At 61.5% G+C, this 14,526-nt stretch overlaps 1 protein-coding gene across 1 annotated transcript in view; it reads left to right on the top strand.

The window, feature by feature from the left end:
* SPEG (striated muscle enriched protein kinase) overlaps window positions 1-14,526 on the top strand; it is a 132,940-nt gene that overhangs the window by 22,950 nt on the left and 95,464 nt on the right. Inside the window, exon 2 of the mRNA XM_089779589.1 lies at window positions 3,309-3,398. Within this exon, the coding sequence (XP_089635715.1) occupies window positions 3,309-3,398 (90 nt within the window). The remainder of the gene's footprint in view (window positions 1-3,308; window positions 3,399-14,526) is intronic.

Here is a 14,526-nt window from a genome sequence, read left to right as displayed (position 1 = left end):
ACCACGCTGGGGTCGTGCCATGCCGTGCCATGGTTGTGCCATGCCGTGCCGTGCTGTGGTAGTACCGTACCATGCCATACTGTGATCTCGCCATGGTTGTGCTGTGCCGTACTGTGGTCTCGCCATGCTGTGCCGTTCCACGCCGGGGTCATGCCGTGCTGTGCTGTGGTAGTACCGTACCATGCCGTACTGTGATCTCGCCATGGTTGTGCCGTGCCGTGGTTGTGCTGTACCACGCTGGGGTCGTGCCGTGCTGTGCCATGGTTGTGCCGTGCCATGCCGTACTGTGGTCTCGCCATGCTGTGCTGTACCACGCTGGGGTCGTGCCGTGCCATGGTTGTGCCATGCCGTGCCGTGCTGTGGTAGTGCCGTACCGTGCCGTACTGTGATCTCGCCATGCTGTGCCGTGCCGTACTGTGCCATGGGCTCTTTGAAGGGCTCTTCGCCCTTTTCTCCGAACTCCAGCCTGCTGCATTGTGGCCCTGGGAGATGCTCTGAGCCCTCAGCCCAGCACAGATGCTCCCGGCCTGGGCTGCAGTGACAGGCCCGGGGTCCGTGTCTGCCCCAGCCCCCCTCAGCCCCATGGCCCCCCCTGCCTGGCTCCTGGCCCCTGCCAGCAGGGCTGCCCTTCCTCGCTCAGCGCAAGGCCTGGGCTGCCCAGTCCCTCGGGCAGCTCCCGGATTGGCTTGGCCGTATGTGAAGCCACACGGCTCGCCAGGGCCATGCCCTGCTCCCCTCAGCCCAGGGCAGAGCCACTGCCAGGCAGGAAGGCAGAGGGGCCGTAGCCCAGGGAAGCTGCAGCCCCATGCGCTGTAGAGACGGAGACGCGGGGGCGTCTAGGTGTGTCGGGGGAACTGGGAGCGCGCACGTGCTGTGGGAGGAGCCCTGCTAGGGCTCATGCCGAGGGGCAGAGGAGGCCCAAAGGGTGGCAGGGGGCTGCAGGAGGTGATGGGGGCTGCAGTGGGTGGCGGGGGGCTGCAGGAGGGGACGGGGGCTGCAGTGGGTGGCGGGGGGCTGCAGGAGGGGACGGGGGCTGCAGCGGGTGGCAGGGGGCTGCAGGAGGCTCCTGCTCCCAGCCCCCCCGGCCCCCCCTTCCCGTGGGACCCGACCCGGTGCCCCCGCCAGGCTGCCTGCAGCACCGCCGGCTGGGCTGCTAACCCGCGCTGATGTCTCTCTCTCCCTTGCTGCCCCGATGGAAGCGAAGTTTTCCGCTCCTGCAGGAAGCAAAGTTACGGTAGGAAACCCCTTGGGCTCCCCCCTGCCCTGGGCTCCCCCCCCCCCCTGCATCCCAGCTCCCCCCCCCCGCTGCCCCTCGTCCCGTGTGGCTCCCCCCCCCGCTGCCCCCCCCCCCTGCCCCTCCCCGCTGGCCCCCCCCCCCGCTGGCTCCCCCCCCCCCCGCTGCCCCTCGTCCCTGACGGCTCCCCCCCCCCGCTGCCCCTCGTCCCGTGTGGCTCCCCCCCCCCCGCTGCCCCTCGTCCCGTGTGGCTCCCCCCCCCCCGCCCCTGTGGCTCCCCCCCCCCGCTGCCCCTCGTCCCTGACGGCTCCCCCCCCCCGCTGCCCCTCGTCCCGTGTGGCTCCCCCCCCCCGCTGCCCCTCGTCCCGTGTGGCTCCCCCCCCCCGCTGCCCCTCGTCCCGTGTGGCTCCCCCCCCCGCTGCCCCTCGTCCCGTGTGGCTCCCCCGCCCCCGCTGCCCCTCGTCCCGTGTGGCTCTCCCCCCCGCTGCCCCTCGTCCTGTGTGGCTCCCCCCCCCCGCTGCCCCTCGTCCCTGACGGCTCCCCGCTGCCCCTCGTCCCGTGTGGCTTCCCTCCCCCCCGCTGCCCCTCGTCCCGTGTGGCTTCCCTCCCCCCGCAGCCCCTCGTCCCTGACGGCTCCCCACTGCCCCTCGTCCCGTGTGGCTCCCCCCCCCGCTGCCCCTCGTCCCGTGTGGCTCCCCCCCCCCCGCTGCCCCTCGTCCCTGACGGCTCCCCGCTGCCCCTCGTCCCGTGTGGCTCCCCGCTGCCCCTCGTCCCGTGTGGCTTCCCCCCCCGCTGCCCCTCGTCCCTGACGGCTCCCCGCTGCCCCTCGTCCCGTGTGGCTCCCCTCCCCCGCTGCCCCTCGTCCCGTGTGGCTCCCCGCTGCCCCTCGTCCCGTGTGGCTTCCCCCCCCGCTGCCCCTCGTCCCTGACGGCTCCCCGCTGCCCCTCGTCCCGTGTGGCTCCCCCCCCCCCGCTGCCCCTCATCCCGTGTGGCTCCCCCCCACTGCCCCTCATCCCGTGTGGCTCCCCCCCCGCTGCCCCTCGTCCCGTGTGGCTCCCCCCCCCCGCTGCCCCTCGTCCCGTGTGGCTCCCCCCCCCCCGCTGCCCCTCGTCCCGTGTGGCTCCCCCCCCCCCCGCTGCCCCTCGTCCCTGACGGCTCCCCCGCCCCCGCTGCCCCTCGTCCCGTGTGGCTCCCCGCTGCCCCTCGTCCCGTGTGGCTCCCCACTGCCCCTCGTCCCGTGTGGCTTCCCCCCCCGCTGCCCCTCGTCCCTGACGGCTCCCCGCTGCCCCTCGTCCCGTGTGGCTTCCCCCCCCCCGCTGCCCCTCGTCCCGTGTGGCTCCCCGCTGCCCCTCGTCCCGTGTGGCTCCCCCCCCCCGCTGCCCCTCGTCCCGTGTGGCTCCCCCCCCCTGCCCCTCGTCCCGTGTGGCTCCCCCCCCGCTGCCCCTCGTCCCGTGTGGCTCCCCCCCCCGCTGCCCCTCGTCCCGTGTGGCTCCCCCCCCCCCGCTGCCCCTCGTCCCGTGTGGCTCCCCCCCCCCCCCGCTGCCCCTCGTCCCTGACGGCTCCCCCGCCCCCGCTGCCCCTCGTCCCGTGTGGCTCCCCGCTGCCCCTCGTCCCGTGTGGCTCCCCACTGCCCCTCGTCCCGTGTGGCTTCCCCCGCTGCCCCTCGTCCCTGACGGCTCCCCGCTGCCCCTCGTCCCGTGTGGCTTCCCCCCCCGCTGCCCCTCGTCCCGTGTGGCTCCCCGCTGCCCCTCGTCCCGTGTGGCTCCCCCCCCCGCTGCCCCTCGTCCCGTGTGGCTCCCCGCTGCCCCTCGTCCCGTGTGGCTCCCCCCCCCGCTGCCCCTCGTCCCTGACATCCCCCCTCACTGCCCTTTGTCCCGCATGGCCCCCGCAGGCCGCGCTGCTCCTGTGGCCCCTGGCGCGGCTTCCTCTCCTCTGCTGCGCCCAGGCCTGTCCCCAGCTCAGGCTGCTGGGTTCTGCCTGCCTGGCGCTCGCCCCGCAGCGCTGGCCGGGCTGGGCCGTGGGGTTCCCGGGCCCCCCCCACCCAGCCCCCTCAGCGCCTGCATCTCTCTGCCAGACTCGGAGACCGGCGAGGATGACGCCAGCGAGCGCCAGGAGGCGCGGCGCAGCCAGGCCCGGGATGAGACGCCCTACAGCTCCCCCACAGGTGAGCGGGGGCGGGGCGGGGCGGGGCCCGGCCAGGTGAGCGGGGGCGGGGCCCAGCCAGGTGAGCGGGCGGGGCCCGGCCAGGTGAGTGGGGGCAGGGCCCGGTCAGGTGAGTGGGGGCAGGGCCCGGTCAGGTGAGTGGGGGCGGGGCCCGGCCAGGTGAGTGGGGGCGGGGCCCGGCCTGGTGAGCGGGGGTAGGGCCTGGCCAGGTGAGGGGGCGGGGCCCGGCCAGGTGAGCGGGGGCGGGGCCCAGCCAGGTGAGGGGGGGCGGGGCACTGTCTGCGCAGCACGTCCTTCGACCCACCTGCCGGGACGGCGCGCCCCCGGGGTGGCGGAACAGCAGGCGCCCCAGGACCCCGACATCTGCCCAGTGGACGTAGCCATGCCAGGTGGGCTCAGCGGAAGCCAAGTGGCAAAACGGGGGGAACTGACCTTGTGTCACGGGGGTGGGGAGCCCCCCGCACACAGAGGGGTCCCAGCCAGCAGGGAGCGCAGGGGGGTTCTTGGTCCCAAGGACTCAGCGCGGCGCAGGGAGCAGCCAGGGCAGCCCAGCCTGGGGGGAGGGGCCTGGCCCCCTCCCTGTATTCTAAGCCCATGTCCCCACCCCGGGGGCCTCCCCGCGCCCCCTTCGTCTCCTTCCCAAACAACGTGTCACCTGGCTGAGTCCGCCACCCAGCTCGGGTTCTAGGACAGCTGAGCTGTTGCTGTGGCCGTGCTAAGATGGGACAGCCCCCCCCCCCGAGAGCCACGCCCGCCATTCCCACCCCCAGCTGGGAAACTGAGGCACAGCACAGGGGCTACAGCAGGCCAGGCCAGTGTGACAGACCAGGCCATGTCTGGGCACAGCTAAGGGCGTCCACTCAGGGCGAATTGCTCAAATCCGGGCTCCTTACAGTCCCCCCGACTGGCGACCTCTCCACACAGGCCACACACCAGTCTCACAGAGCGCTTCAGCTGCCTGCCTGAAGCCTCCCGAGCAAAACCCCTCTGACACCCCAGCAATATCCGTGCCCCAGATGGCCCCGGGCCTCATACACAGGTGGGGGGGGTCCTAGCACCCAATCCCACCTACCCCGAACAAGTTCTGTCCAGTTCCAAGAAACCAGCCACAGATCCCTGGTCAATTTACCCTCTGGACCTTACCCACAAATCACGCTGGGCCAATCCTTTAGAATCTATATCTAAAGGTTTATTATCACAAGAAAGAAAAGCCTGAGTGTGAGGTTATTAAAGTACAGTACGTTACATGCACCGAATCTCCCAGTCCTCGATGCAGGCTCTAGCAGAGATGTTGCAGCTGCTGGTTTAAAAGTTCTTATTGCACATCCTGCGATCAGGATGGGTTCACAGGTCTTCCGGGCTCTTCAATCCCTGCAGTGCTGCCTCTGGGATGAAGTGCTGAGCTGAGAACAAAATGGCATCGACCACATGGCCTCTTTATACTCCTTCCTGGCCTCTTCTTGTATGCAGCAAGTCACCTGGTCAGAGGCCAATCTCTGTGTTCCCTGCTGGCTGCTCATTCTTTGGGTGTGTCTTTGGCCCATCAAGTGCCATTGTCCCACAGGGCTTTGCTACTCAGCCTGTCCATAGCCATGCTTAACCACATTCACAGAAATATTCAGCTTCTACACAGATTACAGATCTACACACACAGACATTATATACTCACATAACTAGTGTACACAGGATCAGAAAACAACAAGCTCCCATTCAATACCCCACATGGCTCCCTTTTTACCAATTTCTGGGGCCAACACCCCCACCTACGGGTGCAGCAGCGATCTGGCTGCTTCCCTCCAACTCAGTAATGTGACAGCCAGTGGGACTCTCAACATCCCAAAGCAAGCAGTGAATACGGCCCCCGACATCCCACCTGGTGAGCCCTCCGCACCGAGTCCAACCCCAGACCGTCTCTTTCAGCCACGTTCACGCCGTGGGGGGGCAGGGGGCGTTGTGTGTCCTGCTCTCTGTTCCTCTCCTGCCGGCTGCCGGGCGCCCCTTAGCTCTGTGCACTGCCCCCTCCGGGGAACCGCCCACAGGGATCCCAGGGTCTCTCCGGAGGGGGGACGGCCGATTCGGGCCCCACCGTTGGTGCCCACGGCTGGGACGGCGCCTGCCCGTGCGCCTCACTTTGCATTTGTGGCCACCGAGTTCCCCTGGCCTCGCGGTGCCCGTCCCCCAGTCCCGGGGGACCCCTTTGTAGCTCTTCCCAGCCTCTGCACTCAGCTGTTCGGAGCCATCGTGTATCGTCTGCAAATGCTCCCCCTCCCCCAGCGGGGCCCGTTCCCGGCCCATTCGCCAATGAGTCGGCCAGGCCTGGCCCGGCGCAGCCCCCGAGCACGTGGGGCGCGGGGCAGCGGCTTCCTGCTCCCAATGACCCTCCAGGGCCTGCGAGGCCCTGACCTTGGCTCCCGCCACCCGGCCCGGTTCCCAGCGAGCGCCCTGCCCCGCAGGCAAAGCCGGGAGCAGAGAAGCCTGCGGGGGGGGCGGGGGGCCAGGCATGTGCAGTGCAGGGTGTCACGGCTCACAGCTGGTGCCCATGCTCGGCCCGTCCATCCTCAGGTGGGACCCCCCCAGTGCGGCAGCCCCTCCTCGGGGAGCCCCCCCTCCAGTGCAGTGACCAGCCCTTTCCTGGGGCCACTCCAGTGCGGGGACCCTCTCTTGGGGGGCCCCTCTCACCTGGGGGTCGCCCCTCCGCCTCCGGGACGGCGCCTCTCAGGGCCTCCAGCCGCCTCCTCTGCCGTGAGCCCCTCGGGGGTCCCCTCCCTCTGGCCCCCGGGGCCCCCCCTCCCAGAGGGGACAGCGCCCCCCTGCTCCCCACCCCAGAGCGACCCCCGGCCAGCGCCCAGCAGGAGGGGCTATGGAGCTTTGAACCCAGCAAAGGGTCATAGAATCACAGAACACTAGGACTGGAAGGGACCTCGAGAGGTCATCGAGTCCAGCCCCCCGCCCTCAAGGCAGGACCAAGCTCCGTCTACACCATCCCTGACAGATGTCTATCTAACCTGTTCTTAAATATCTCCAGAGAGGGAGATTCCACCACCTCCCTTGGCAATTTATTCCAATATTTGACCACCCTGACAGTTAGGAATTTTTTCCTAATGTCCAATCTAAACCTCCCCTGCTGCACTTTAAGCCCATTACTCCTTGTCCTGTCCTCAGAAACCAAGAGGAACAAATTTTCTCCTTCCTCCTTGTGACACCCTTTTAGATATTTGAAAACCGCTATCATGTCCCCCCTTAATCTTCTTTTTTCCAAACTAAACAAGCCCAGTTCATGAAGCCTGGCTTCATAGGTCATGTTCTCTAAACCTTTAATCATTCTTGTCGCTCTTCTCTGGACCCTTTCCAATTTCTCCACCTCTTTCTTGAAATGTGGCGCCCAGAACTGGACACAGTACTCCAGCTGAGGCCTAACTAGTGCAGAGTAGAGCGGCAGAATGACTTCACGAGTTTTGCTTACAACACACCTGTTGATACAACCTAGAATCATATTTGCTTTTTTTGCAACAGCATCACGCTGTTGACTCATATTCAACTTGTGGTCCACTATGACCCCTAGATCCCTTTCTGCCACGCTCCTTCCTAGACAGTCGCTTCCCATCTTGTATGTATGGAACTGATTGTTCCTTCCTAAGTGGAGCACTTTGCATTTCTCTTTATTAAACCTCATCCTGTTTACCTCTGACCATTTCTCTAACTTGCTAAGGTCATTTTGAATTATGTCCCTATCCTCCAAAGAAGTCGCAACCCCACCCAGTTTGGTATCATCTGCAAACTTAATAAGCGTACTCTCTATCCCAATATCTACATCATTGATGAAGATATTGAACAGTCCGGGTCCCAAAACAGACCCTTGAGGAACTCCACTTGTTATCCCTTTCCAGCAGGATTTAGAACCGTTAACAACAACTCTCTGACTACGGTTACCCAGCCAATTATGCACCCACCTTATCGTGGCCCTATCTAAGTTATATTTGCCTAGTTTATCAATAAGAATATCATGCGAGACCGTATCAAATGCCTTACTAAAGTCTAGGTATATGACATCCACCGCTTCTCCCTTATCCATAAGGCTCATTATCCTATTGTAAGCGGGGGAATGGTCCCGCTCTTGTGGGGAACTTTCCTGGCTTCTATACACCCCGGTGAAATGAACCAGCGAAAAGATCTGAGTCCTCGCTCCCACTTCCTTTACCCCATGGCCTCCCTGATCCTGAGGGCTCCCCCTCCACTCTCCTGAGGAGCAGAGCCCTCGAAACCCCAACAAGGCTGGGCCCAGGTTTCCTGGGGCTTAATCCCCGACCTTGTAGTCACTAGGGGCAGGAGTTAGAGTGTCCCCACTCTGAGGTGCTCTCTTTACACTGCAGGCCTTCTTGGCCCAGTGATCACTTCATAAGGTTCAAAGCAAATACAATTTATTAAACATCAACTGATTAAAGAGAATAGGATAAGAAACAATGAGAATGGTTAAATGAGAACACACAGCCCTGCTCTGTAGCACAGGGACATCAACACAGCAGTCTGCAGAGCGTAAGGACAGTTCACAGTCTCTTCCTTAGAAGCCCTGGATGTGCTGCAAGGGGCTGCAGGCTGGACACGCTTGCACTGGCAGTGACCACACAGCCTCAGGGTATGTCTACACTAGAAAGTTAGTTCGAACTAACGGACGTTAGTTCGAACTAACTTTCCTATGCGCTACACTAGCGCTCCGCTAGTTCGAATTTGAATCGAACTAGCGGAGCGCTTAGTTCGAACTAGGTAAACCTCATTTTACGAGGACTAACGCCTAGTTCGAACTAGCTAGTTCGAACTAAGGGCTGTGTAGCCCTTTAGTTCGAACTAGTGGGAGGCTAGCCCTCCCCAGGTTTCCCTGGTGGCCACTCTGGCCAACACCAGGGAAACTCTATGCCCCCCTCCCGGCCCCGGACCCCTTAAAGGGGCACGGGCTGGCTACGGTGCCCGTGCCAGGTGCAAGCCTGCCAGCACCCAGCTAGCAGACCCTGCACCTGGCACGGCACAGAGCCACCCACCCGATGCCCCCCAGCCCACCCCCTCTTGCCGGGACCAGGCTGGCGGCTCCCGGGAGCTTGCCCTGGACCGCAAGAGGCGGGCACCTTCCTGGGCTAGTGCGGACATCGTGGACCTCGTCCACGATCTCCGCACTAGGCACAGGAAAGTGGCCGTCTAGGGCAGGAGAGCTGCCAGCCTGGCCACCCAGGACCAGGTGTGCATGAAAATCAAGGGGGTCCACTGAGACCCCCGACACTGAGCCCTGAGCTTACAATGGCCGTCCTGGGTCAGACCAAAGGTCCATCTAGCCCAGTAGCCTGTCTGCCCACAGCGGCCAACCCTAGGGACCCTGGAGGGGATGGACCGAAGACAATGACCAAGCCATTTGTCTCGTGCCATCCCTCTCCAGCCTTCCACAAACTTTGGGCAGGGACACCACTCCTACCCTCTGGCTAATAGGACTCCATGGACCCAACGTCCATGACTTGATCTCACTTCCCTTTAAACTCTGTTCTAGTTCTAGCCTTCACAGCCTCCTGCAGCAAGGAGTTCCACAGGTTAACTATTTGCTTTGTCAAGAACAACTTTCTCTTACTAGTTTCAAGCCTGCTACCCATTCCTTTCCTTTGGTGTCCTCTAGTCCTTCTTTATGGGAACTCATGAAGAACTTTTCTGAATGCACCCTCTCCACCCAACCCCTGCTTTTAGAGACCTCTATCCTGTCCCCCCTCCGTCTCCTCTTTTCTAAGCTGAACAGTCCCAGTCTCTGTAGCCTCTCTTCATCTGGGACCTGTTCCCAACCCCTGATCATGTTAGTTGCCCTCCCCTCTCCCAGCCTTTCTCTTCCCCTCTCCCACCTCCTTTTCCCAGTCTCCCCCAGTTTTTTTCAATAAAGACAGAGTCAATGTTGGAAGAAACGTTATCTTTATTTTGTACATCAAGAAGAAGGGGGGCTAGGGAAGGGCAAGTGGAAGGAGGTGAGGGAGGAATGGGGTACGAGCCCCCGATGGGGAGGACTGGGCTGGCTCTGCGGGCTTCTGGGGGTGGAAGCTCTCCTGCAGCCCCCCAATTACTCCCTCTCCCCAGATGGCAGCCTGCGGCAAGTGCAGCCGGGCTGATGGCCGAGTGGTGTGATGTGCCCAGTGTGGGCACTCAGGGCACTCCAAGCCAGAACTTCTTTGCAAGCGGGGCACCCCTTAGAACTGTGTGTCCGGGGTGGGGGTCGGGACCCTTTAAGCGCAGCCCTCGGCTAGCCTGAGACAGTATCTCCATGCTCTAAGTCCTCCTTTTATGCCCTGCCGGCACTGCTTCCGGCCATCATTAAGCCCTGTTCAGAGTCCACTCAATGTGGACTTACTAGTTCGAACTAGCAAAACGCTAGTTCGAACTAGTTTTTAGTTCTAGATGCGTTAGTTCGAACTAGCTTAGTTCGAATTAACTAATTCGAACTAAGTTAGTTCGAACTAGCGCTGTAGTGTAGACGTACCCTCAGTCTCTAAGTGGCCAGACCCCTCTCCCAGTCCAGAGCCTTTCCCCACACTTTGCAGGTCCCAGTAGCTCACCACATCCAGCTGCAGGCTGTGCTGCTTGGCCAGTTCCAGCTCCTTGTGTTGCTTCTCTGTTCCTTTTGGCTTTCTGAGCACTGCCAGTCTGCTGCTCAACACAGGGTCTGCACTGCTTGGCCTGTCTGTGTCTGGTTCTGTCGCTGCAGGACTTCTTCTTGTCCTCCTCTTTCAGCTCTCTGTCTTTGCAGGACCTCTTCTGCACACAGCTTGTTTGTTCAGAGACAGAGCCAGAACAATCCCACTTACAACCTGTCAGTCAGGCTGAGCTGGAGTGTTGACTGCTTTCCATTGTCTCTGGGGTCTGTCAGTCTCATGAACCCTTCCCCTTCTGAAGCTGGTAAACCAAAAAACTCCCACAGAGTTTTAGTAAGGGGTAACAGTCCCCTTACACTATCAAAGAAAGCTATCAGATTAGTTTGGCATGACTTGTTCTTCACAAACCCATGCTGGCTATTCCCTATCACTTTATTACCTTCCAAGTGTTTGCATATGATTTCCTTAATTACCTGCTCCATTATCTTCCCTGGGACAGACGTTAAACTGACCGGTCTGTAGTTTCCTGGGATCATTGTCCAGGATGGGTTGTAGATCACTAATGATGCGTTGGAGAGGTTTTAGCTGAGGACTGTAGGTGATGGCCAGTGGTGTTCTGTTGGTTCCTTTGTTGGGCCTGTCTTGTAGCAGGAGGCTTCTGGGTACACGTCTGGCTCTGTCAATCTGTCTCCTCACTTCTTCGGGTGGGTATCGTTGTTTCAAGAATGCTCGGTGAAGATCTTGTAGGTGTTGGTCTCTGTCTGAAGGGTTGGAGCAAATGCGGTTGTACCTCAGTGCTTGGCTGTAAACGATGCATCGTGTGGTGTGTCCGGGATGGAAGTTGGAGGCATGAAGGTAAGCATAGCAGTCAGTAGGTTTTCAGTATAGAGTGGTATTTAGGTGACCATCACTTATTTGCACCGTGGTGTCCAGGAAGTGGATCTCTTGTGTAGACTGGTCCAGGCTGAGGTTGATGGTGGGGTGGAAGCTGTTGAAATCATGGTGGAATTCTTCCAGAGTCTCCTTCCCATGGGTCCAGATGATGAAGATGTCACCGATGTAGCGTAGGTAGAGAAGGGGTGTAAGTAGACGAGAGCTGAGGAAGCGTTGTTCCAGGTCAGCCATAAAAATGTTGGCGTATTGTGGGGCTATGCGGGTGCCCATAGCGGTGCCACTGGTCTGGAGGTATAGATTGTCCCCAAATCTGAAATAGTTGTGTGTGAGGATAAAGTCCCAGAGCTCAGCCGCCAGTTGTGCTGTGGTATCTTCAGGGATACTGTTCCTGACAGCTTGTACTCCAGCTGTGTGTGGGATGTGGGTGTCGAGAGCCTCTACACCCATGGTGGCTAGGATGGTGTTTTCTGGCAGATCACCAATGCACTGTAGTTTTCTCAGGAAGTCAGTGGTGTCTCGGAGATAGCTGGGAGTGCTGGTGGCGTAGGGTCTGAGTAGAGTCCACATAGCCAGACAGTCCTGCAGTGAGAGTGCCAGTGCCCGAGGAGATGGGGCGTCCGGGATTTCCAGGTTTGTGGATCTTGGGTAATAGATACAACAACCCTGGTCGGGGCTCTAAGGGTGTCGATTTGTTCCTGTGCTTGTGTGGGGAGTCCTGAGCAGATGGGGCAGTTTTAGTGTATTGCTTAGTGGGGTCTGAGGAAAGTGGCCTGTAGAATGTGGTATCGGAGAGTTGTCTGGCAGCCTGCTGCTGGTAGTCAGGCCTGTTCATGATGACAACAGCACCTCCCTTGTCAGCCTCTTTGATTCTAATGTCGGAGTTGTTCCGGGGGCTGTGGATGGCATTGCGTCTGCACGACTCAGGCTACCAGGCAAGCGACGCTGTTTTTCCCCAATCTCTGCCTGTGCACGGCGGCGGAAGCATTCTGTGTAGAGGTCCGGACTCCTTCCGGCCCTCAGGAGTCCATGCGGAGTTCTTCTTGTGCTGTAGGTGAGATGGTATCTGTCCGTCGGTGCGCTGCTCAGCGTTGTGTGGGAAGTGTTCTTTGAGTCGCGGACGGTGAAAGTCGGCTTCCAGATCACCGCAGAACTGTAGCGTGTTTGTGGAGGTGGTGGGGCAAAAAGAGAGTCCCCGAGCTAGGACCGACTCAAAGTCTGAGTCACTACCAGCAGCGAGGCCATATCCATAACCCTACGCACAGACGTCACACACACGCGAGTAGCACACCCAGAGCCCGTATCCGTAACCCCACACAGACGTCACACACACGCGAGTAGCACACCCAGAGCCCGTATCCGTAACCCTACGCAGACGTCACACACACGCGAGTAGCACACCCAGAGCCCGTATCCGTAACCCCGCACAGACGTCACACACACGCGAGTAGCACACCCAGAGCCCATATCCGTAACCCCGCACAGACGTCACACACACGCAAGTAGCACACCCAGAGCCCGTATCCATAACCCTACGCACAGATGTCACACACATGCAAGTAGCACACCCAGAGCCCGTATCCATAACCCTACGCACAGATGTCACACACACGCGAGTAGCACACCCAGAGCCCGTATCCGTAACCCCGCACAGACGTCCCACACACACACGCGAGTAGCACACCCAGAGCCCGTATCCGTAACCCCGCACAGACGTCCCACACACACACGCGAGTAGCGCACCCAGAGCCCGTATCCGTAACCCCGCACAGACGTCACACACACGCGAGTAGCACACCCAGAGCCCGTATCCGTAACCCCGCACAGACGTCACACACACACGCGCGAGTAGCACACCCAGAGCCCGTATCCGTAACCCCGCACAGACGTCACACACACGCGAGTAGCACACCCAGAGCCCGTATCCGTAACCCCGCACAGACGTCACACACACGCGAGTAGCACACCCAGAGCCCGTATCCGTAACCCCGCACAGACGTCACACACACGCGAGTAGCACACCCAGAGCCCGTATCCGTAACCCCGCACAGACGTCACACACACGCGAGTAGCACACCCAGAGCCCGTATCCGTAACCCTACGCACAGACGTCACACACACGCGAGTAGCACACCCAGAGCCCGTATCCGTAACCCCGCACAGACGTCACACACGCACACCCAGAGCCCGTATCCGTAACCCCGCACAGACGTCACACACACGCGAGTAGCACACCCAGAGCCCATATCCGTAACCCCGCACAGACGTCACACACACACACGCGGGAAGCGCACCCAGAGCCCGTATCCGTAACCCCGCACAGACGTCACACACACGCGAGTAGCGCACCCAGAGCCCGTATCCGTAACCCCGCACAGACGTCACACACACGCGAGTAGCACACCCATAGCCCGTATCCGTAACCCCTCACAGACGTCACACACACGCGAGTAGCACACCCAGAGCCCGTATCCGTAACCCCGCACAGACGTCACACACACGCGAGTAGCGCACCCAGAGCCCGTATCCGTAACCCCGCACAGACGTCACACGCACGCGAGTAGCACACCCAGACCCCGTATCCGTAACCCCGCACAGACGTCACACACACACACCCAGAGCCCGTATCCGTAACCCCGCACAGACGTCACACACGCGTAGCACACCCAGAGCCCGTATCCGTAACCCCGCACAGACGTCACACACGCGAGTAGCACACCCAGAGCCCGTATCCGTAACCCCGCACAGACGTCACACACACACACCCAGAGCCCGTATCCGTAACCCCGCACAGACGTCACACACGCGTAGCACACCCAGAGCCCGTATCCGTAACCCCGCACAGACGTCACACACGTGAGTAGCACACCCAGCGCCCGTATCCGTAACCCCGCACAGACATCACACACGTGAGTAGCGCACCCAGCGCCCGTATCCGTAACCCCGCACAGACGTCACACACGCGAGTAGCACACCCAGCGCCCGTATCCGTAACCCCGCACAGACGTCACACACGCGTAGCACACCCAGAGCCCGTATCCGTAACCCTACACACAGACGTCACACACACGTAGCACACCCAGAGCCCGTAGGACACAAGCTTTCCTGTGACACCTCACACGGCCCCTGTGTACAGACATTGGGGCAACCCCCCCCCCCCCGTGGGCGCAGCAGGGATCTGGCTGCTCCCCTTAAAATCCAGTAACGTGACACACACCCAGCCCCCACCTTACACAGGTGAGAGGTTATAACTAGGGCTGTCAATTGATGTGCCACGCCGGTCCGTACCTTGCTGTGGGTCGGGAGAGCAGGTGTCTGGCCGGTCCGTACCTTGCTGTGGGTCGGGGCAGCAGGTGCCCAGCCGGTCTGTACCTTGCTGTGGGTCGGGGCAGCAGGTGCCTGGCCGGTCCGTACCTTGCTGTGGGTCGGGGAGCAGCAGGTGTCTGGCCGGTCCGTACCTTGCTGTGGGTCGGGAGAGCAGGTGCCCAGCCGGTCTGTACCTTGCTGTGGGTCGGGGAGCAGCAGGTGTCTGGCCGGTCCGTACCTTGCTGTGGGTCGGGAGAGCAGGTGCCTGACCGGTCCGTACCTTGCTGTGAGTCGGGAGAGCAGGTGCCTGGCCGGTCCGTA

This window comes from Pelodiscus sinensis, chromosome 7 (assembly GCF_052426305.1).
Source record: "Pelodiscus sinensis isolate ZL-2025 chromosome 7, ASM5242630v1, whole genome shotgun sequence".
Classification (NCBI taxonomy): domain Eukaryota; kingdom Metazoa; phylum Chordata; order Testudines; family Trionychidae; genus Pelodiscus; species Pelodiscus sinensis.
The sequence above is the reverse complement of the archived record's forward strand: the minus strand, read 5'-3'. Positions and strand labels throughout refer to the sequence as shown.